Consider the following 24,697-nt stretch of genomic DNA (forward strand, 5'->3'; position numbering starts at 1 on the left):
TACCATCCCAAAGTGATGACTAGAGGTGAATGGGATAAAAGGAGCACAGTGGAGGATATTGTTTAGTTCTCTTTTTATTGCCTATGATTACAGTGCAAGGGGCTCAAGGCCAAAGATGTATTAAAGTCCTGTTAGCTGTATCTTTTTGCATTTTTGCTCACCGAAAATTCCGTCCAATCTTCGGAAAGGTGTTTTTTTTAATTCCCGTTTTTAAATCATATTGCCTTTGAAGATGTCGTTTTTTTCAATCCTTGGTGGGAGATTCAGTTGATCATTCACATATTTTTGTACTCGCTCAGGGCAGCCAGAGTTGACTTGTGAGTATTGTTGCAAATGTTTAAAAAACGTTCTATGGTCACACTTTGGCAAGCACTTTTACATATAACATTCCTTTTTATTTCAAATCATCTTATAAAAATGTCAAAAAGACATGGCAAATGGGCTTTCAAACTTCACTGCATCTCTGAAACACAAAGAACAGGAAACACACACAGTGATTGAAAAATTGAAGCGACGTAAAATAAGCTCACCTGACGACACTTTCCACCATGAAACTCTGCTCTTCCAGGGAACAATTCCATGGATCTGGCGGAAGACCCTGGATAACATGACTATGATGTTCTCCATGCTGATGTGAATGACAATTCTGACAGTATCGGACTGGCCTGTTGCCATGGTAACTTGCACAGTCACTGTCGTAGCAAGTCACAACAGCGAGTTTGTCTAAACTGGTACAATTCTGCTGAAATAACAAAGATGTTTTTAGTCAGCCTTGTGCAAAGTACGTTTTTCAAGAGGAATTTCTCAGTGAGCCTTGTGCAAAGTATGTTACCAGGTATAATGTTCAGTTCTGCAAAATATAGTTAGTTTGATACAAAAATTTTGGATTATCAATGTTCTTTTTCAGAGTGTGTCCCATAAGATCACTATCTTTCAAAAACTATCAACATTGTAGGAATCATACTCACCTTATTTTCACAGACTTTGGAGACGTGCTCTTGAGGCATCAGGACTGCTCTCATTGGCTTGTCAATTTCCCTGCAGAGTAGAGATATCAATAATATCACATGAAATCTACACATGACTTTGTAATCAATGGAGAAACTGAAATATGACAGTGGTCATAGAAAATCTTGGTACACCACACTTAAAGACTTCAGAATGATTGCTGACGTAGTTTCATATTTGAGAGTTAATCACTGAACCTTATGGAATGGCTGGATTGCAAAACCTGACAATGTGAGATATTAAACCTATACCTTTTGGTCTAAATTTCACCAATGCACAAAAAATCCTTTTTTTCTTACCTGCTGATGTATTCACTGCAGTCCATGCACACATACAATGGCGGTGCCTGCTCACTGTATTGAGCAGAGACTGATGGGTCCATGCAAAGCTATGCATCAAAAGATAACATAGCAAGAGTGAAAAATCTAACTTGTTTAGAAAAGACACTCGTAATTTTAAAAACAAATGAAATCAAAACTTATAGACAGAATTTTGATTACAAAGTAATTATGACAGATTCAGACGTAGCTAAAAAGTGTGGCTATATCAATAGACTGTGAAAAATGGATGATGATACCTACCTTGACAGCTGCATTGTTTTCCTGATTCACACACTTTGAACTTTGACACTTGATTGGGTCCCATGCTGTGTGAAAAGACAAACACTCCAAACTTATATTATCAGGAAATCATGGGCAGTAATTAGCTGTACCTGACTACACTGCCACTATATCACCACACTATACTATGGCTGCTTGATCAGTATTGTAATATTTATGTCAGTAGAGAAAGCTGATGGTTATAAATAGTTTGTCATTATCCTTTTTGTTGCATGTTCTGTCATTACAGTAATTAATGGCAATAATCTTGAAGAAAATATATCAACATACCGGTATGTCGGTAAAATTATTTACTATTACAAGAGTGAAAGATTAGATATGAGTATCTCATAACATTTCTCTCATCTGGTTGAACTGCCTCTTACTGAACAGAAAACTTTAATATGTCCACCAGTGCACCAAAAACCAAATTAAATTTTGGTCTTTCTCATTGAGATGTTTACAGGAAGGAGAATCTACTTTTTGTTTTGTGGCCTTACCTACATACTTGAAATCTCTAACTTCTGTCAGAGGTGGTATCAATGATGGCCAGTAATGGAATAACAACTGCACAGCAGGTTTTCTTGCAGTTTGTGGGCCATATGCTATCACACACAGCAAGTCCTGATATGAATTAGAAAAGATATCAGTAAATTGACCCTTAAACTATTTATGTTGGAAAACCACAGAGGGTATCACTGGTATATGCAAGGCTTGGCATAGAGTCCTAGGGACCCATAGCATACAGTACTTCCATTGAGAAAATTATCAAATAATCCTAAAATTTTTTATGGACTATGAACAGTTATCTATCAGTCATCATTTCATTTATTAAAGGAAACATCTGACAATATCACTCACTGAAAACTAAGGAACTTTTGAAAGTAATTCAACAGACATAACTACCAGTAGATAGTACATGGTACTGGTACTATCCAATGCTACATTTCCAGGAAATATCACAGTACTCATTTACTCACTGTTTGAGTATCCTGATAAAATGATAATTGTTCCTGATAAAATGATAATTGTTTATCACCAACGGACAATATTAATCACCCTAGAATCATGCACTATATATGTTGGTACAAATATGCTTAGCTATGCTCTGATGAACTTTGAATATTGTTTTCATCAATTTGTATTATAACATCATGCAAACATCATGCATCATGTAAACATTAAGCATCCAACACTTATCTACTCTTGTATCAATTGGCTCAAGGAATTGAAACATGCAATAGTCTTAGAAATACATTACCTTACAAACATTCTCCTTATATGTCATAAAACATTCCACAACTTGGGCATGGTAAGCTGTAGATGAAAATGTCATGAATTTTTGAAGTTTTGTCCTCAAAAACGTCTCTAATACTCTTGACTGAAAATTCTGGTTCATTGATTTCACAAGAAAACACATTGCTTGCAGAAATGCAGTAATTTCTCACACTCCAATGAGAAACAACATGTTTAAGCAATAATGTACCCCCTCCAGACCCATAATAGATGAACGCAAAATTTGCACAACATAATGTACGAGACGGAGCCGAGAAAATTTTGGAGTACAAAGTTTGCTTGAGTCCATTATTGGCCGGGAGGGGGTACATTATCGCTATTATTTTATAGTTTTGGTGATGCCAGTGAATTTGTAGATGTCGAATTTAGAAAACATCTTGGGCCACAATGCTGGATAATCAGATACATTATTAGTACCGGTAATAATATTAGGGTATGACGTCAAAAAATTCACTGGTATTGACAAAGCTGTGATATAATAAGGAGTAAAGTATATGTAAGTTAAGTTTATAAATCTGTCTATCTTAGTAAAATGGAGTTCAAGTGTTTTATGCCTCAGTGCAACTTCACTTGTAACTGTAATTTGAGAATCAGTCCTCGTTACAAACTAAGTTTTAAAAATAATCTATAATGTTGAAATGGGAGTATCACAGTTTGATTTTGTAAATTTTGAGACACTTTTCAGTTGGAGTGCATTGAATTTTAAGGTGATGTACTGGCATATTCAGTGCCTTGCACCTGTTTACCATGTTAGTGCTGGGTGAATGAACTATAAACTTTACAGCAGCAACTGTGGTTGTCAGCGTGGCACCAACCAGCATCAAGTTTGCAAATATGACATCATTGAGTTGAATATATGGACTTGTTTAAAGCAAGGCACTTGTAATGAAAAGCCAACAACAGACATTTGCTTTTTTCCTTTCTGCCGCCAATCATCAATATTGTCATTGCTGTCAATGTCATCTAAACTGTTGCCTGTGTTGTACTTGTGCTGTGACATAGTCACCAGCGTATGACAAGTTTCAAATGACAAGAGCCGAGTTCTTCAGATGAGGCTAAACTGCAGTTACAAACTGGTTTTTCAGAGAGCCTTTCTGAGTCAATAGAGGACAGCCATCACTCAGTGCATCAATGCATATAGTCTGCCATCAAGTTGGTGTACATGCTTTGGGCACTACAAGGGACTGCCAAATTGTTGAACAGACTGTCATGGGCAAACTGTTGTGAGTATAAACCCTACCTGATCAGGTATCTAATAGTGACCTGTATTTTACTGAAAATATTTGCTGTATTATTTAAGTTCATTGTGTGAATGTACATAGTAGACTCAGAACAATTTAAAGACACTATCTGTCTCCCTGTTTCTTTCACTTAACCCCAATACTCTAGCTTTCTATCCTTTCTGTTTGGTTTAGTTTATTTTTTGACATTTTAGCCAGGCCTACCCCTTGGCAAACTTGTGAAAGACAAAATATCGACAAATATGTGTCTGGTGAATTTTCTTGTCCTGTAATTTTTTTCAAATAAATTAATGAAGGTAAACATAAAGACATTTTCACCGAATGGATTAGGAAATCTATAATACCTTTATTGGTAGTGTGCTGCAGAACTAACATCAGAATGGCAGATGATGACATCACAGCGTACGATTGCTCTTCGTACAGCTTACTCTCATCTGCCAATAGAAACATGCAAAGAGTGACTTACAACTGAAATCAATAAACTGGCAACAGGAGGATGAGAGGTATTTGAACATCACTGTCAAAGATGGTAATAATACCTTCCATATGAGATGAAGCAGTAAGATCTATGGCGGAAATTACTGCAAATAAACAGTATCACAGACTTTTCATAGTATGATCAAAATCATATACATAAATTAAAATTTTTTTTCAAGTTGTCATGACACTCTTATTTCTCTCTTTCATGTCAGCAAGTAAACAGAATAAAAAGACAACAATACGACAATTTATTCAGGAATGCTGCATGAAGAATGAATAAAATAGATTTTAAAATTACAAGGAACCATACGGGAAAGGTTCAAGTTACCTAAAGTCATTGGTAAGAATGTCTGACACAAAAGTTGTACAATACTCTTTGGCAAAGATGATGGAAACAGAGATAGCGTTGTTGCAACAGTGTATGGTAGGGTGTCCAAGGTATCAGGTTCCAAGAACGCAATGATACAGGCAAAGGACTGCAGTATGGCTTGAGCAAGATCTGATGAAAACAAAAACAAAATAGGAATGATGATACTGTTCGGTTTGATATACTTCATTACAAGTTCAATGCTGGAGTTGAGTTTCACTAGATCGCACCAGTCAACACAATTGAAATATTCTGTGCAAAGGAACTCTAACTTCACTGAGCAAAATTGATATTTTCATTAGACAACCTGCTGACTAAAGAACTGATGTGACAACTTTGACCTTTGACCTTGTTCGGAAACAAGATATGATAATTACAGATCCATCAATATCTGAAAGCAAGTGTTTGTTCACAACAAGGTTGTTACCTACAAAAGATATTGTTGCATTTACATGTAAGTGTTTTAGAAAAGCAGTCTTTATGTCATTGCCAATTACTTATCCTGAGAATATTTAAAGCAGCACATCTTTATAATGATATTCACTTCTCAAAACCACATTAAGTTTTCTGTCATATATGTCTCTGTTTTGATATATTATGTTAAACTAAAGAGACATTGATTTGAAATATATTCCAACCTCTTTGTCCATATTGTACTGAAGGTACAATGTCAACCAGATTTACCAATGCTCCATACAGACCAAAGTAATCCAAACTTGGAAAGTTTTGAAGACGTCGATTGGTACGACGTTTGTAGCTCAGTTGTTCCTCTGCAGGTGGTGGTGCATCCTTCAATATTCTAAAGACAGATCAATAAAATCTTTTCAAATTCTTTGGAACATTTTGAATTTTCAACGTGACAAAATCCTACATTATGTCTGAATCTTCAGTTCATTGATGATACTCACCCTCTTAGTGTATGAGTGAAATATTTCAATGTGTTTGCAATCTCGTTGCCGATAGGAACTGGATTTATGTTATGCAGCAAACGATTCTGGTAGTCATGGAGAGTGCGGATCTTTGCAGAAACTGAAGGCAAAAGAAGATACATACATTCATTTCAACAGACTGATGCTTTCCTGGAATATACAATTCACTTTGTTCACAATGTTTGTTATTGTTAAAGAAATTAGTTCTGTTTTTGATCAACTTACAATGCTATCTTCCTCCTCAAGTAAACCTGTGAACAGAATGACTCGTCCTCATATAAGTCATTTGACAAATTGGCATGTACCCACAAGCAACCCAAAATATTTCTAAAACTGAAATCAACTCTGTATTCCATTACAGGAAGGCTCCATTAACTTAGGAATACCCTACTTCCCTAGAGGATCAATTTCACAGACCTGCCTTTCCTACAATGGCACTACAATAGCACCAGCTGGATCAGATAAACATAACAATGGAACATTCACACCTTGGGGATTAAAAGTCTTCTGTTTGTCACCGAGTTGCTCAGGCAAGGACTCAGGTTTCAGGTACCATACAAGTTAATGCAGTCGTCCCCTAACGCTATCTTTGTTTCATTCCGTTATGTGTAGACTGAGCGAGGGAGCAAAACCAACAAATGTCTCTTGACCTCATAATTTTCAAAATACATATCAACAAGAAATACAACATGTTTTAATTGCTTTGTAAGCTGTCATATTGCAAATGAAGAGATTGTTATGCTATTCTGTGACTCTTTAGGTGTGCTGATTTGTCAGCCTGTATTTTTGTAATATGCAACAGTTCTAGAATGAACATTCTGCATAGCTTAAACAGAATTGTTCTTGAGATTCTGTGAGCTCTAAGTGACATGAACTGCAGACTGGAAATGTGCATTCTCTCTCTCTCTCTCTCTCTCTCTCTCTGATATATTATATATATATATATATATATATATATATATATATATATATATATATATATATATATATATATATATATATATATATGAGTGCAATTTGCAGCCTTTGTATTGATAACTCACTAATTTCTGTCTCCATATGTAGTTCTTGACAAAAACTAAAAATTTATGAATGGTCACATGGAGTGATACTAATCCATACCATTGAAAAATACAATCAATTCATCGTTATGTTATTCATGAATAATTTATACCTCTCCGCCCCATCATCAGTTATGTGCATTTATGAGACCTTGACTGTAGAGTGAGATATGCAAATTCTACACATAGATTCTGCACAAAACATATTGCAGAACGGCAATAAGGTGGCCTGACATTTCACCCAACAGACTTAAAATCCATTCTGTAACTTGTCAGGCTATGTGCTAATAGAACGGGAGAATCGTACTGTACTTACATTGTTCCGATTTGGTAGACATTTTTTTCAGTTTATACTCCCGATTGCTCGCTGATGCTGTGGCCCGTGTGGGGTGCACAGTAATGAAATCAGGGCTGACAGCGAACAACCCGCATATTTTAACTAATAAAACCGATTAGTACATGGTGTATCGAACGATTGTTGCAAACGAATGAATTTTCACCGATGTCTGTGGCCGTTGCTTGTTTTAGAGTAAGATGCGGCTTGTTTACGGTGCAAGGCCAAGCTTTGCTTCTTCTTCATCAACCTCTCATCACATCTCCGAAAAAGTGCGCCAGCTAGAGTTCTCACAGCAATATCCACAATCCACTGCGGTTCCAATATGTCTGCGCCCTGCAAAAACGTCGTCGTACCACTTTCAATAACAATATCACGAGGTTTTTGATAGATTTTTCCATTAATTTGTCTTTTTAGGCAATCGATTGAAAGTTCATAATACTTGAAACAGTTTAATCGTCATTAAGCCTGTGTTTGTTCACTCGCTATGGGTTACCATAAGTCTCTGCATTAGGACACGTGGTGGTCGCGTTGAACGAATCTCGTTGTCTCAGAAACTGTGTGGTGTAGTTTTCAACAACATGAAACCGAAGGCTAACAGGGCCACCGGCAGTCTGGATATGCGCCAAGATCTCGTCGACGGAGTAGTCAGATTACAGCTAAAAGGTGAAGAAACATACATCTGTCGCTTCCAGACAAGTATTTTTCATCCCAAGCATTTTCAATCAATGATGTTGTGGTGAGCTATGGATGCATATGGTTTATACTGTAGGAAGACTCGTATACTATGTGAAAAGAACGTTTACACATGTCAAAAGTTTAACCATATCTATCTTTGTGCTACCATGGAGCCATGCCCTATCTAAGGGAGCCGTCATTATTTATGGCCGGGGGGGGAGGTCGGAGGAATTTCATCGGAAACTCTGAAATTTTGTGTAACCCCCCTCCCAATCATGATGAATTTGAGTAATCCCCCTCTCCAAATCAGAAATTTTGACCGACCCCTCCTCCAATTAGAAAAGTTAAATACCAAATTGTATTTTTAAAGTTACAATAATACAGCAGTAATAAAGATCTTTCAAATCCTGATGTTCCCTGCTAGATCATCATGTTATCTCTTGACGTTTGAAAAAGGTGAAACCAACAAAATGAAATTCAAAGTAACAGCAAAATACAGATATGAAAGGTCACGCTATAACCAGTATCCAACTATATGATATTGTTTAATTTGAATTGGTATCATGACAGGGTTTTCACTGACTGGGCAGAATTTTAAAGTACAGGGGAGAACACGCGGGAGGCTTATGGGATCAGAGGGGGCTATTCCCTGTCATGCATGGAAAATTTGAGAAATTGATGTATGCGATGGTGCAGTGTGGTGCAATCTAAGAGGTGTTTTGAATTCGTTTTTTTTTCAACTAAGTAATAAAATTGTGAGAACACCCCAAGGGGAGAGCACGAGAGGGGGGTTTGCCCATCTCGCATCAAAAATTTTGAGAAAGTGATGTGTGCAATGGTGCAATCTGAGAAGTGTTGCAATTTATTTTGCAAAAAAAAAATGGGGTAATCCCCCTTCTTCCCATGTTTTGAGCAACCCCCTCAAAGTTGTAAATTTTTTGAGTGACCCCTAGGCCGTAAATAATGGTGGCTCCCTAATAAATTTCTAATTCAAGCCACGAACGTAAAGTTGGCATCATCCTCATCCTCATCCTCAGGTGACCTTTCTAGCTGACGCTGAAAATGACGCTACTCAGCGTCAGCTTCAGCGTCGTATCCGAAGATTGCCGAAGTTACGCTACCCGATAACGGATAAATGATAAAATTCGCCCATAACTTAAGAAAATAACAACTCCATTCTTTCTCAACGTTCTTTTGAATCGTAAAACTGGTTCGCAGGTAATATTTTATCATTAGAATATCTCATACAAACTAGTTTTTTGGAAATGTTCGTAATTTACAGTCCAGGATCCGTTGATAGGTTTGTTGGTATCCTCTCAACTCTTGCGTAAAGATTTTCCAAACACTGGTGCAAAAAAGGTATACATGGTCCGAAATGTGTAAAAATCGCCACCATGAGAGGCGATATGAAAGCCCTAATCATTCAGAGGACATATAAAACAATTAACTCGTATGACTTGAGGCCTGAAAAGTCAACGTATTATACGTATAACCTTTGAACTTTAAGGGCTAAGAAAGTTGCGTTGTAACAACATCGTGAGAAACGGATATTAAGAGGAGAGTATTATGAAATACAAACCCCACTGTGTTTTGATTAATATTTACAGTGATATGAAACTTGGAGCACATTTTTAAAGTCGTTTTTACACTTAACATTCCATCAGACGCATTCGGGAATAATCGGATCTGACGCCGGTGGTACGCTTAACATTCCATCAGATGCATTCGGGAATAATCGGATCTGACGCCGGTGAAGCTGACGCTGTAGCGTCATCCTCATCCTCATTTTCGCGTGACCCCTGAGGCTGAGGATGAGGATGAGGATGACGCCAACTTTACGCTCGTATTCAAGCCCCAACATAAATATTGGGGGGGGGGGAGGGGACGTCAAAGGTTGAAGGTTAAGAGTTAACAAATATTAATAACAAAAACATCTCTCTTCCCACCCCTAAATAAAGATGTGTGATAGGACTTGGAATCAGAAGTCCATTTTCCATTGTGAAATGCATGATCTCACCTTAGTATATATTAGAAGTTAAACACAAGCAGTTCAAATTCACTATCTCTTATGGAATCTGCATTAGCATTTGTAGACTTTTTAGACCCATGAATAGAATATTGGTGTATGTATACTGTTTCTCACACAACTACCATGGCTCTAGCCATAATAATATCAAAATTATTTAGAGATACCAAAGAAATATCTCCTATTCTGAGGATGCCCATATGCTTGTATGGCAACAGTTTGACTCCAACATTAGCTCTAAAAGAAATGTCAGTTCTATGTCAAAGTACTTTTAGAACAAGTGGACGTAAATTTGAAGACAAGGGGAAAGGTTTCTCAGGTATTTTTTCCCAATTTCTACTCTATATGTATACATCTTTCACATTGATGTACATTATTCAAGTGCACCACTGCCTCTAAACTGTTACATGGGTGTCTATAACAGTGTTTTCTCATCTCATTTTAGATCTACTGACTAAAGCTAATGAATCAGACGACTCAACATTGCTAGTAAAATTGTCACAATGCCTGAATCCCAGTACCAGTCAGTTGGCAGAATATATGAAGATATTGTCACAGGTAATATCTTTTAGCCACAGTATAAGTCAATTGCCATAGTATATGAAGATGTTGTTACAGAGAATATCTTTCAACCTTAGTACTTACAGTTAGTTGCCATAGTATATGAAGATATTGTCACGGAGAATATCTTTTAACCATAGTACCAGTCAGTTGCCATAGTATATGAAGATAGTGTCACAGCAAATATCTTTTAACTTTAGTATGAATAGTTATAGTATATAGAGAGATTGTCACAGGTAACTATATCTTTTCATGCCTGTACCAGTAAGTTGGCAGAATTAGATAGTGCCCAGAATTAGATAGTGCCATTGGTAATATTTTTTAACCTCAGTACCAATCATTTAGCATTATATATGAAAATATCATCACAGGTAATATCTTTGACAAGTCTTATAGATTTCATTCACTGTCCAAGTTGTTTGTTTTCTTGGATATTTAGGGCCAGGTTTGCTATCATTTTAGGATGCTCAGGTCATATGAACAGACGGCAGTTTTTTTGCAGTGTTAAAAAATTAGTGTATCTGCCTTAACAAGATTGTTTCTTTTCAGCTTGATTATATTCATTGTCAGTGACAATAGGAAGAATAAACTGAACTCATATACGATCATGTTGTAAAAAGAGGTACCTGTTTCTCAGATTCACTTATATTTTGTGACATTCACGTCTATATATACTGGATTTGACCATTTGTGAGTTGTGTCATCTGAACCAAGTCGAAGACAAATTTCACTTTTTGCTTATTTGCCCAAAATACCAAGATTTAAGAATCCAATTTATTCCCCTGTACTATTTCAACCCACCTGTTATGTACAAGTTTAGCACTTTGCTATCATCTGAAAATGTAAAGACTCTAAGGAAACTTAGCAATACATATTTTATGCTATGCAACGTAGAGACATGATTTTAGGTACTGGTAATAGGCAGACTGAAGCACTCTAGCTATGCATCAAATTATAGTTATACTTTGCTGTACTTTTTGGCCGGTGGCCAACAGTACTGAAATAAAGAAATAATTGAATTGAAGGATTTGACCATTTTTCACACTTCTATCCTGTATATAATGAAAACATCATGCAGCGTTTCTAATTCATATTAATTACTTCAAGCAGATAAGCACATCTTTAAAAAAGTACTGTGACTGCACAGATGTAACTTGTGAAGGCTCCATTACAGTGTACATCAGTGTACTTGCTGAAATCCATTCAGCCGTGACAAGAAATCCAGTGAGGAGAATGATCAGCAGGTAAGAATCTGAAGATTGAAGTATTTTGAATGAATGAATCTTCAGATGAGTGTCATAGACAAGCACATTCAACTTGTGTAACTTTCAAGTCAATGAAATGAAATAAAGCAAATCTGGCTGAAAGATACATCAAGTTTTAATAATAGTGTAAATATAGGCTTTTAAATACATTTCTTCCCCTAATGAAATTGGCAACATCTTGGATGTGAAGGAAGAACGCCATGTAGTTAAACTTACTGGTGAATGTCATAATGTGATGCCGTTTGTTTCAGTTGATGAAATTGGCTTTTCAGAACACCTACATGCTGGTTTCATTCCTCAGTACAGCAAACTAGACTGGAAGACCAACCATCATATGAGGGCGCTATCACACTCTCTTCCTCTTTGTATAAAGAGGAAGCTAGAGTGGGAGTGCCCTGTTTGATAGATCTTCAAGTGTGAAGAGTAGCCTACATTACAAGTACCTTACAACTACTAAATAATTGTGTTTCATTTCTACAGTACTTTGCAAAACCTGCCACAGAGATGTCATTCCGTTGTGATTCAGCAGTTTTCATCATGTCTTCAGAGATACATGAACAAGACATCAGGTGATGATCCTGACCATCGGCGCCATGTGATTGACCTGATAGCATCTTATTTAGAAAACTGGCCACTTGGAGAATGTGTGCTAGCTGCAATCAACAAGCCAGGTAGTGTGGACCCATTATTCCACTGTACATTAACCTGTTCATCCCCATTCCCTGTACACAGGTCCACAATCACAATTGACAACAGTGGGTGAATTGAACCAAACCATCATGATGAAAGCAGTCCCAGTAGTTTAATCAAGTACTGATTATGCATATAATGGCAATATTGTATAAAGTGTTTCCTCACATATTTCAGTTGCAAAATTTTGAAAAAATATTTGCATTTTTAACAGTCATTCACAAATAGGAAGGTCTGATAAAAACAATCAAATTTACTATATTACATGTATGCTAACATGCAGTTAGTTTTCTTCGAATATGATTTACCATACTCACTTACTTTTAGTGAGTTTTTTGAGCATATATTATGTATACTTATTGTAGTAACCAAAAACCAATGTGGCTTATTTAAAACGATCTTTACCAAAGTACCGTACATCTCTCAGACATACAATAAAAAATTTCTATAAATACCGGTAATGCACATTTGTTCTCATCAGTCTGTGTTTTTCAATGCTTTTGTTACAGTGTTGGCATATCTGTCAGTTTCCGTGGCAACATTTGTGAGGGCATGTTGGTAAGTGAACGTACTGAGAAGCAGTGTTAGTTTTTTTAGCATTGTAGATTTTAAAAAAATCTTGAATTAATTTGAGAAAGTTTATTATGATAATCAAAGTACAATATGTTGTTTGATGGTTTTTTCAGCAGTTTAGAGAGGCTTCAGAAGACTATGATAGTTGTCTGATACAGTTCTACCACCACAGCAGCAAAGGATATTGTTTTGGCTCAAACATTTGTAAATGAAACATCAAAATGCAAAAAGGAAATTCATATCATCATCCTATTTTTGTTAATCTACATCTCATCAAGTGTTCCTGTCTTTCATTGTGTTCACAAAAATTCCTCATAATATCAGTGAAGCTGAGTCTCCGACAGCATTGACAAATTTGACTCAAAGCTGTCATGTCATACTGAAGAACACTATCGCAGTATTACAGAAGTGTTTCCATGGAAACAGGTCAGCTGGTACTGATAGCCTTCACCATGATGCTGTAGTTGGATTGAACAATGCAGTCTTTGATATCCTATCCAACAGTAAGTATTCAAAGGCACATCAACATTTTCTTAAGGTAGTATGCGCCTTGGAAATGAAAGACTTAAACTTTTGCTCAAACTTTCTCAAGGAATCTTTATAACTATCCTCTTTCAAAATCGTGAATAAAAATTGGGGTTCGCTATGCAAATTTGGTTACCAGAGAAACAAATTACCCAAGATTTACAGATATCTGAAATTCAAAATGGCTGCCACCCCCATGTAAACTCTATGGAGAAAACAAAATTTTTGATTTTCAAAAAACTAAGACGGTGAAAAGTTTTCTTACACAAAGAGCTGTAAAACAAACCCTAACAAGTGGTAGATCAGAATAGAATTGTAGAAATTTTAGAGTCTGAATATCTGTTCTCAAGGCGCGTTCTACCTTAACACCAACCATGTTATGGTAAGAATGCACTGCTTTGATTTATGAGTAGATTTAAAAATGTTGTATTTTGTTTCCCTGAAATCATCCTAATTATAGAAGTGATTCTTTTGTTTTTATAAGGATTTCTGAAAGCATTTAACAACTTCAACAAAACTTTGATGAAATAAACGATGAGCCAACTTCAGAAAATGTCAGGTGACCTGCAGTGTTCATCACTTTCAGAACTTTTGTCTCATCCATTGAAATGTATGATAGTATCAATCCAATTATTATGTAGAACAGCAATGCTAATTATCTAATGAAAATATTAAACTAATCTGAATATATTATGACAAAACAAATATTATTTATTGAACTTCAACACTACCGAAGCCGTAGCATAATGGTACATCTATTTTATCAGGTATTTTTACAACAAACTGTCAAAGTGTTGCTGGGATGACTTTGATAGCTGCGCTGAAATTGATGTCAGATTCAGAAAATATGGTCTCCATGGTAAGTTGTACTTCCCTTTATCATCAAGATTCAGAACTTCCTCCATTGGATCATGACAAGTTTGATATCAGACACTGTCCTATCATGTGCATAAACATTTTGTTTGCCAAAAGAAAGTGTATTTTATATTTCTAATATTGTCTGTAGATCATGAAGACATTACTGCCACACTGTAGTCCTGGACATCTACCAAGCATCAATAAACCAGTGCAAGATGTAAATGAAGAGCTGAGTAATTGCAGGATACATTGGAATCAATTATCTACATACTGTCAACTGTGTGTATGTCATGGTATTCTTGCTATGTTGGACATTGACAGTCTGGTCTCAGAAGTGCTCCCTCATACTACGTTGTTGGACCTCATGTTTACTGAAATTATGAAATTGCAAAAAAGGTATGCAAAATGTAAGACAGAAACTCATCTAAGCACATTTCAGTACAAGCCTGTAAAACATTTGTACTCTGGTGAATCCAATTACAAAGACTTTCTTGAAAATCTTGGTAAATTCTGTCATACCTAGTACCAATTCCAATTTTATGTTGGATGAACATGTTAAAAAGAGATTGTGTTACTGTACTTTTTGTGATGTGGGCATAGTAGATTTTGAAACATGAACAAGGTAACACAGTTTTACTTCAAACAGACCTTTACCAGCAGCACCAACGGCAGAGACAAATATTCAGGAAAAAGCTGTTGAATTTTTCAAAAGCTTTCTTTAGCCACTGAAAGTGCCAACATACACTGAGATATCTTCTTTGCTAAATCTACATCTATCTGAATAAACAACTGTGGATATCATTATAAAACACAACCCTGTAACAATTTTGAATACTGCCAGCAGAATTACATCAATATGAACTGATTACATTACAGCTTGGTTGACAGTTACTCCATCCTTGCTGCCTCAAGGACATTGACCCTTTGGACTCATACTGCCAAGCAAGCCTTACAGCTATCCACGCAGAATAATCTTAGAAGTTTGCTGTCAGGTCAAGGGTCAGTGTCCAAGCACATACTAGATTATGTCTGGGAAAACTGGGAACATGCAATTGAGGTAAACATTTTAAAAACAGATTCACATTTCATCAATGACTTGCCAAGTTTTGTATCCTGTCTTGCAGTTGACTTGTGTACTATAGATGCACATGATGAGTTCCCTTACTTTTCTGAAAATAAAGGTGAAGTTGTAATGTCAAAAGGGATGTTGTCACCTTATGATTTCAAAATTTCCAACATCTCCAGTACATTTAATGCCAATATTGTGTTGGTACATGTATGGTACAACAATCAAGGTTACACGTACTTCTGGCATAATGAATATTATTATAATTATTTTTGTGATAAAAAATGCAACGAAACTTAAAGCAGATATAATTTTGTTGCAAATTTCATCAATTTTTAATACAGGAAATTTTCAACGGAAAATTGCTTACAGGTCAATGAATATTTTAATTTCCCAAATAATTTGAGTGAATTATTAATTCTTTTATCTTTTCATTCATTTATTTCAGGGAATGAGGTACCAAATGAAAATAATATTTGAGAATGTGATTGAAATGCACATTCTTGCCACTGGCAAAGGTATGTGAAAAAATTGCAAACTCGATATATGACATCAGTAATATTTTCATATCTTAGACTTATGCTGTGCTATGCTTCTTGAAGTTGGTACATTCATCCATAACTAACTTGTGTTTAAATTTTACCTTTTTTTTCACAGAACACAGAATCAGCAATGATTCTTTCATTCTGGATCTATTTCATCAGTTGATGACAAACAGCTGGCATATCAGGAGCAAATATAGCTTTCTTATTACCATGGTAACATATCTTGGCAGTGCCGGGGTCTTAGAATTGCATCCCACAATGCCACAGGATGTATTAAGTGCCATGGAAGAGCAGACAACAGCTCCCTATGTAAGATTTGGAATTTCCTTCTAGCAATTCTTTTACGTTTATTTTCATTTTCTTTAGATTGTACAAAGACTAAGGATGTAAAGTAAAATTCCTTTTACAGACAACTCTTATGTTTTTATATTCAGTGATGAAATCACCAATTGTTTGGTATCCTTCACAGAATTGACTTAACTCAATTTGACTTCAAGAATACAGTGAGGGTTAATATAATTTATGTTTTGTTCTAAATGAATGCAAGTTTGATTGATTTATCCTTTCTACCAAGGCAAGTGACCTTTATAAGAAGTAACTGCAGTGTGACTCTCACAATTAATTTTCTCCTCAAGGCAAGTGACCTTTATGAGAAGTTACTGCAATCTCACAAAGAACAAATGAAGCAAATGACTTCAGAAAGCAGTTGTCATGGTGATGATACATGGCAACAAGTATGGCTGCCTCCGGTATTGGAAGTGCTAAACTCTAGAAAACTTGGCTCTACTTTACTTGTCCAGGTTAGTTGTAAGTTTTGACTCACAAAAGTAATTTGGTGAATTCACCTAATAAAAATGGATTTGTCGCTTTGGGTCAATCTTGACAGGTGCGGCTAGCTGGCAGGGTACGCTTACCAATTCCGGACACCTGGTACCACAACTATTTCGTGGTTCAAGATGACCCCATTGCCTTTGTCATCATCTATATGTTCCTTGGACCTGGTAAATTTTATAGTTACCTTGAATGATAATGATTATTGGACCTGATTTGATGTCTATTCCTTTAGTCTTCAGCATGACTGAACTTGAAGGTATGCTGAAATCTGTTTAAGAAGTTAGAATGTCAAGTTCAAATGAGTGCAAAATCATATGCATTAATGTTTGTGGTACAATGTAGGACTTTGCACTTTTTTTATGTTTTGTGAAGCAATTCGTGTTCCACCAGAAGAGCAGTTTCCAATTTTTAGAGCAACACATAGCAATAATGAAATATCATGTTGTGTCTTTGAGCTTAGACAGTAGAAGTGAAATTTCAGTCAACAAACTTTGTACTTTCACCATGTTATGAAAAGTTGAATGTTTCTTTTTCTTTTTTCTCACAGTATCTTTTACCAAGATTACTGAAAAATAACCCTGAAAGCCTTGACTATATCATTGGCAGTCTGCACACTTCATCAAATGAGAACCATCTGTCAGCCATGATCACCTGTCTGAAAGTTGCAAGAAGCCAAGGATTACTGGCCCAGAGACCATGTGACAACAGTGAGACCTGGCATGGTGTCATACAAGTGTCATTACTGAAGCAAGCTGTATGTCACAAAGACAGCCAGGTAAGATTTAGTCTGTTATCAAAGGTGTACTAGCATTGCCACAAAGACAGCCAGGTATTAAAGGTCTGGTGAAATGGTCCCGTTCATGTGACTGAATATCTTCCAGGGGGTCAATACTATTACATTCGCAACATAATTGCAACCTAAAAGTACACGCAAGTGTTAATTTTTTTGATATTTCTATGCGCGGCTTTCATGGGGTCATTTTGCGACACTCAGGTCACGCCGCAGCGGGATCATGGTTGGCCGTCTGTGACGTCACTGGTGTGTTCATTTACATCGAATAGCGGTCCAACGCCGCCTTATCTCTGCCCGGTATCCGCTAACAAAACAGCCTCAGTGTTCGTACCCGATGCTGCCCATTCGCCACGTTCGTTCGCCAATGCGAATCGAAATCCGAAGTGGCGAAAACAATCAATCCTAATTCGCCACAGTGGCGAAACTGATTTTTGTTTAAAAAATATGGTACAATAAAGAAAAAACGTGGGTTTTTAGTCTTTTGTTTAATCTGCGCTTCTCTCTCGGCGATTCACAAAAACTGTGTCTACTTCCGTATTATTGCGTTCTTTCCGTCGTACATATTGCAATTGAGCCAAGTCTCGCGAGAGATTTGACGTCATTTAGTCTATTGTACAACAACATGCATGCAGAAATGGCTCTCGCGAGAATTGAAACTCGACACACGCAATCGAGCCCTCGCGATAAATTTGACGTAATTTTGTTCTAGTGTACAGCTAGCCCTGCGTACGATGCTGTGTGTTCCGCTACAGCTAATCGCCCCGCTCACCACATTTAGCTGTAGCGGAACACACAGCATCGTACGCAGGGCTAGTGTACAGCAGGCATAGGAACGCTCGCTCGCGAGAATTGAAACTTTTGCTATACATAGCAGACATACGCATTTTAATCGAGGCAACAAGGTTCGGTGTTGCAGTTGATTTACATTGCGGTCTAGATGTTCTGTGTTGTGCATTTTAATTCCATGTTGAGGGTCGATTTGCATCGCGGTCCAGTCCTCGTGATCCGGTATTCCCCGTTGTTCTTCAATTTAATCGCCGTCCCAACGACGCGTTCCGTGTTGCTGTCGATTTGTATCAGGGAGGACTCTACCTCCATGATTTGTATCGCGATCTCTACGTTCCGTGTTGTTGTTCGTTTTAATGCTAGTCTCAACGTTCAGCGTTGCTGTTCATGCAGCTGATTTGCATCGCGGTCCCATTTAATTTAATCACTGTCCCATTTACGTTTCAAGTTACTGTCGATTTACATTGCGGTCCCTACGTTCAGACTAGTGCATTTTATAAGTGGCAGTCACAACGTTCAGTGTTGGTGTTCATGCAGTTGATTTGCATTACGGTCCCAACCTTCTGTGTAGCGAGTAGCGAGGCAGGCTCAGCCGAGGGACCGTGGCCGATCGTACGAACCAGAAGAGACAAGCACATTATGGTTCAAACACTCAACACTGAAAAAGTTTACAGTTGAGCCGTTCATGCTCTTGCCGCTGTCACAGCCACCAAAAGAACAACGTCTTCCCATAGTGAAGGAGGACACTGTCCTGATCATGTAGCGGAAACCCTAGAAGTTACCCCCCCCCCCCGTGGGGAGCTTACGGAGGTGTGAAATACTTACTTCCCGTTATGAGATACGGAGTCGGGCAAACTTCGGAAAGCCGAAAAAAGTCGACTGGAGAGGCTCGGAGGACACGCCCACATTGCATTTTTCTTTTGCCATATTTCATAATCACGCGCGCTAAACGAAAAAAGAAATGAATGTAACTGTTTTATAGACCATCAACTGTATTTCTGTGATTTTGCAACATGGGCATTTCACCAGACCTTTAAAGATTTTGGTCATTAGTAAAACTTAAACCAGCATTGCTCCAGACAGTTGGTAATATGTGTACAGTTACTTTGTATAGTATGTGTAATCTTGGACCTGTCTTTGTACAATAAACAGGTTTAGAGTAATCTGGGCAGTGTTCATGTGATTGTGATCATGGCAATTCATTGCTAAAAATAGTTCCGGTCACAGTGAAAATATGATTCATATTTTAACATGTGAAAGTACATGTTCATATCAGTACTCTCTGAACAGTAGGAGAATTGCAATACAGACAGAGCATGTATGATAATTAAATATACATATACTGGACTCGGCAAATGTTCTGAAAATTCAACTTAAAGAGGGTTGTACTTAATGAATGACAGTATCAATATATTTTGTTCTGTACATGTACTCTCAAATTAGCTTTTTATCTTTCAAATTCACTAGACCAATAACAACAGACATTGTATGATATAGTGTTCTATCTGACATGTTCATCATTGATAGATTTCCATACAGGCTCTCAGTTTAATCTGTGATTCATCCAAGTCTACTGAAGTATTCAGCAGTGTAGACTTCCATCTTATTAAACTGTTTTTGAAATGCAACACCAAGAACCAGTCCGCAGCTAGCAGACACTGCATCAACTCCAACGTCAAGAAGGTAAGTATTTGTGATAACATACAAATAATGTACACATTGAGATCAGTTTTATTTTCTTTGAGGGCATATTTTAGTGAAATAATAACTGTAAGTGCGTCTTTCATGTTACATACTGTGTACAGTTTCGGCAGTATTAATTCATCAGTATTCACTGTTATTGTTTTCTCTGAAAGATATTGTCACGGATACAAGAGGGAGGTTTGGTGCTATGGAAACAGAGACATAAAGAGGAAGCCAAGGTGCAGCTGACCTTGTATAAGGTGAATACATTCAAACTTTTATCGGTAAAATGTATAAATTACAGATATGGATTGTAGAGTAAAGTTTCACCCAAATTTTAAGTTAAAAAAAGTGGATTTTTTGAAACATTAAAATATAAGGTAAAAATCTTTATTTTGATATTTCCCTGTGATATGGTCATTGTGATGTTGCTGAAAGACTGATGTTTTTGCTACTCTAATTTTACCGTTCCAAAATATTTTTTTCTTAACTATCATACAATCAAACAAGATGACATGAAAACCTTCATTTTTTTTAACCCAATGACAGGAGTTTGTAGAATGGCTTTACAATTTTGCATTCAATAATCTCTACTGTGATGCTTGCTATCCACGCAGAGCAACAGCGTTGAGTATTCTGACCTTGCTTCAAGATGCATTTACAACAAAAGGTAATCTTAATCTTCCATATTGTATACGTCATTAACATTACAAATTGTCGTCTGACTATCAGTCTGATATGCTGCCATCTTCACAGAGTATACCTATCCACTCTGAGTCTGAGACAGATATGACAACTTGCAGAGTTGTGTCTACTTTTTATAACCCCAGATGCAGTGCTCAGCATATTTTGGGAGAATTTACCATCACTCAGCTGTTTGTTATGAAACATTCTTGAAACAAAAACGTCCTGAAATGAATAAAGAGACGATAGTCATTTCATTGCGGATGATCTCCATGTTAGCAAACTACGGTACATGTATTAAACAATAGGACAATATCGATGGTAACCCTACAAACCTACTGTCTATTTGTACATGTTCTCAATGATACCATTTTGTCTTGAATTCATGTGTAAAAATATATAATCTTTGATTACATCACATTACAGCCAAGAAGGAGGGAGTAGAATTTTCATTCTGGTCACAATGGACATCAGTCCATGTACAGAGCATACTGGAATGCCTGACAGACAGTTATGTTGGAAATCGAGAGATGGCGCGTAAACTGCTGGTTAATGTACCAACTATCCCAGACAAGGTAAAACTTTATAAAGATGACAAATCGGCACCTTAGATGTTCTACATTACCTCCTTATACACTGTATTATTATACATCTACCATCGAGAACAATAGAATTTAGCGTGCGCTAAAAAAGCCGTACGGAACTCGCGCCCGTTCCGTACGGCACGGTTTCAAGGCGCCCCATTCCCTGCGGCTGTATCTGCGCGTTCACTGTAGAACGGTTTCAAGGGACCCCTTGGGCGAGTGCCAGAACAAGTCTCGCGCGTCCGAGGTAGCGTTCTACACTGGCGCGATCAAATCGGAAGAAAAATTGTTGACATTGCACGAAAACGGTCACTACTCCGACATTTTGATGCCCCGATCAGGAATGTAAGATGTATAATAATAAGGTTATTATGAAAATACCGCTAAGGATGCACTCGGACATTGGCGCCTCGCATCGCCCTCCGCTTCGCGTCGGGCGATACGCTGCGCCAATGTCCTCGTGCATCCTTTGCGGTATTTTCGTAATAACCTCATAGTATCATCATCATTCACCACTAATTGAATTTACACAGAAACATTTCTGTTGTTTGAATCTGTTGATTTTGGGGAAACAATGTCCGTTTATGTGATCTACAGGAAATCATGGTGATTTAAAATAAAACGTTAATGTGACAGCTTTGAAACTTTCCTGCAAGACTGACAATAACAAAGATGTTACAGTCAGTCTGTCACACGAATCCAAATAATGGATTACTTCATTTTTCCCAATGTTTGTCTGTTATCATGTCAAGTTTGATATCCCAAACCATGACAACTACCGTATGTCATTAAACTCACTATAATTTGCAGATAAGCCATCTCTACAAAATTGGACTGGATCTGGCCAATGGCAGCAGACCGCAAGACAGCGTCATTGCTGCCAACATACTGAGTGTAGCTTGTCATTGTGGTGCTGTGACTGCCAAGGATGCCTTCACAGATTTGTTGAACGATTTGAAAGAACAAATCAATGAAGCCAAGATAAGTCTTCTTCAAGCTGCAGCTAGTTCTCCAATGTATGGACTTCTTTATTGCATCAGAGTTCTTCTGAAGGACAAGATAGCCAATCAGCCAGCTTCTGCCAGGTACAGATGACATTGTGTTAAATTTTCTTGAATTTGTACATTTCACCAGGAAAATGTTACAAATTTTGAACACTTGAAATTCAACTTCAAATTGCATGTAAAATTCTTTGTGTGTTTGTTCAACTAACATTTTATCAGCTGTTTTCAAATACTTGTGCTCCTGAATATTGTAAAATCCATATATATATAATAATTTACAGCCATCTCAGAGAATTTATGTGGCAGTTCTAATGTAGAGAAATCATTGTCAAGAACTTCCAGGTGCATCTATCATTTTTACAATCAATAGAGATTTCAGAAATAAAGTACAGAATGTTTATCATCATCAGATCAATCCTGTGTGTTTTTAGTTTCATGAAGAACTCAACAGAGGAACTCATACAGCTCTGTTTAGACGCTGCATCAGTTGTTTCACCCGTTGTTTGCAATACATCTCCCGAAGGCTACCTTCCGGTGGATGATGATAAAGGTAAGATACAAGACACATAGTTGATGAGACTGCCACAGAGTGTGTGCTTACAAAGATGGAATGAAATGCCCAATGAATGGCACCAGTAGTTTATGTCCAGTACCCCACTACAAATCTTTGTCTTCTGTGTGGTACAGTCTATAATTTGTTACAATGCATCTTTCTGCTGTGCCGGAAAATACTTGATCTTTGCGGTGTACACTCTGAATTTAAGCAAACTTTGTTGTCATTTCAATTATGCATCAAGTTTTCATCAATCAAAAATACTCTAAAATATTTTGATCTTGCCAATATTAGTTTTGTTTTTTCCTTCATCACAGGTGCCAGTGTAAGTCTGGAATGTTTGGTGTTCAAGAACTCGGCTGATGATGTCAGTGATGTCGATGAAGGCTCAAACAGTGTCACTGTCACACCACAGATGGTTCTAGTCTGTTGCTGGGTAACCATGAAAGAAGTCTCGCTGCTGCTTGGACAATTGACCCAAATGTCAAAGGGTCAAAGTTCACCACTGTTAGCCTCCCCACAGGTGTGTAATATGATACCCTTCACCAAACTTCACTGTGTATGTATGCAATTGTCTCAATTGAAGTCATGGATATTAGAACAAGAAAATGAAATGTATGAATTGGATTTGTCTAAATGAAAGAGAACTTGATCATAATGAAACACAAATTTATAGAATTGAGATTGTAATAGTATTGTTACAATTAGACTCCTTGAAACCATCACATATTGCTTTTCCTAGGTGACAGAAAGCATTTAGATTGGCTCTGTAACCTTTACAAACTGAAAATTACAAATATACACTTAGAAAAGATTGCAAAATTCATGCACTGAAAAGGTTTGTACTTTCTTACAGATGACAAAGATTGGTAGATTTTTTATGGATCTTCTGATGCAGGCAAGGCACAGAGGGGCCTTTGAGTTGTCCTACAATGGCTTTGAACAGCTGTGTAATCAACTTTGGAGGTACGTCATGTGTTGCTTGACATCAACACCCCAAAATGCCAAATAAGTCAGGAATATTTTCATCCAGAATTTTGTCGAGTGAGAATTGCATCAAACAGAGATCACACAGAACCACCAGTGGTGTCTAAATGAAACAAATCAAGTCTGGATCTCAGCTCTGTGTTATTTCAGAAGAAATGGAGAAGAGACTTTGCTTGCAAATGATAAATATTGATATTAAGAATTGTATTTGTGTTTCAGAAACTCTGATAAAGTGTTGAATTCCTTGCCAAGGCAATGGTTGCAGGTTCTACTGTCTGAGATTAGCAGTGATAGTGAAAACTCACAACTTTGTGCCACGAGAAGAAGTGCCGGAATACCATTTGCATTCCAGGTATTGTACAATTACTGTTCATGTTATACACAGTGTATGTGTTGGAGGAATGTGGTTTTATGTACTGACCTTTGAATCATGTAGTATCAGTGTTAGTCATTGCATTCAGCATTAACACCAGTGATGGGAGGACTCTAATGACACATGACACACAGATGTTGAGTTTGTGTATTAGAAATGAATGTGATAAAACTTCTTTAAAAAGTAATATTGGAATTGGCTCATTGTGGAAACATTGTGTGAGAATGTTGTATGTCGTCACCCAGGAATGCCTCTTCCCTGTCCACAGTAAATTTATGACATCAGATCATCTCATTCAAGTTGAAGTAGATTAA

At 37.1% G+C, this 24,697-nt stretch overlaps 2 protein-coding genes across 2 annotated transcripts in view; one reads left to right on the forward strand and one right to left on the reverse strand.

Annotated features, from left to right (window-relative positions):
• LOC139150562 (protein unc-79 homolog) overlaps positions 1–7,543 on the reverse strand; it is a 47,016-nt gene extending 39,473 nt beyond the window's left edge. Inside the window, exons 1-11 of the mRNA XM_070722999.1 lie at positions 7,298–7,543; positions 5,900–6,020; positions 5,630–5,790; positions 4,953–5,123; positions 4,489–4,578; positions 2,869–2,924; positions 2,108–2,231; positions 1,590–1,654; positions 1,308–1,396; positions 969–1,038; positions 531–742 (exon numbers count right to left, since the gene is read on the reverse strand). Coding sequence (XP_070579100.1) covers positions 531–742; positions 969–1,038; positions 1,308–1,396; positions 1,590–1,654; positions 2,108–2,231; positions 2,869–2,924; positions 4,489–4,578; positions 4,953–5,123; positions 5,630–5,790; positions 5,900–6,020; positions 7,298–7,319 — 1,181 coding nt within the window. The 5' untranslated portion in view covers positions 7,320–7,543. The remainder of the gene's footprint in view (positions 1–530; positions 743–968; positions 1,039–1,307; positions 1,397–1,589; positions 1,655–2,107; positions 2,232–2,868; positions 2,925–4,488; positions 4,579–4,952; positions 5,124–5,629; positions 5,791–5,899; positions 6,021–7,297) is intronic.
• Positions 7,544–7,638: 95 nt separating this feature from the next.
• LOC139150563 (tRNA (32-2'-O)-methyltransferase regulator THADA-like) lies at positions 7,639–24,697 on the forward strand. Its single transcript, XM_070723000.1, has 23 exons — positions 7,639–7,981; positions 10,465–10,577; positions 11,691–11,824; positions 12,326–12,516; positions 13,045–13,093; positions 13,433–13,611; positions 14,401–14,492; positions 14,640–14,887; positions 15,368–15,548; positions 16,006–16,075; positions 16,215–16,411; positions 16,738–16,902; positions 17,484–17,711; positions 20,043–20,198; positions 20,372–20,458; positions 20,748–20,868; positions 21,309–21,457; positions 22,277–22,551; positions 22,881–23,020; positions 23,341–23,546; positions 23,880–23,989; positions 24,230–24,362; positions 24,629–24,697. The coding sequence occupies exons 1-23, from the start codon at positions 7,897–7,899 to the stop codon at positions 24,695–24,697; spliced, it is 3,378 nt and encodes a 1,125-aa protein (XP_070579101.1). The 5' UTR covers positions 7,639–7,896.

This window comes from Ptychodera flava, chromosome 14, assembly GCF_041260155.1.
Source record: "Ptychodera flava strain L36383 chromosome 14, AS_Pfla_20210202, whole genome shotgun sequence".
In the NCBI taxonomy this organism is placed as follows: domain Eukaryota; kingdom Metazoa; phylum Hemichordata; class Enteropneusta; family Ptychoderidae; genus Ptychodera; species Ptychodera flava.

What these genes read in the sequence shown, in the direction of transcription:
- LOC139150563 (XM_070723000.1), top strand. Translation starts at nt 7,897, where the DNA reads ATGAAACCGAAGGCTAACAGGGCCACCGGCAGTCTGGATATGCGCCAA. An exon ending in AGCTGCAATCAACAAGCCAG is followed by an intron (nt 12,517 to 13,044) that starts GTAGTGTGGACC and finishes CTTTTGTTACAG; the next exon opens with TGTTGGCATATCTGTCAGTT. An exon ending in GCTCTACTTTACTTGTCCAG is followed by an intron (nt 16,903 to 17,483) that starts GTTAGTTGTAAG and finishes TTTTTCTCACAG; the next exon opens with TATCTTTTACCAAGATTACT.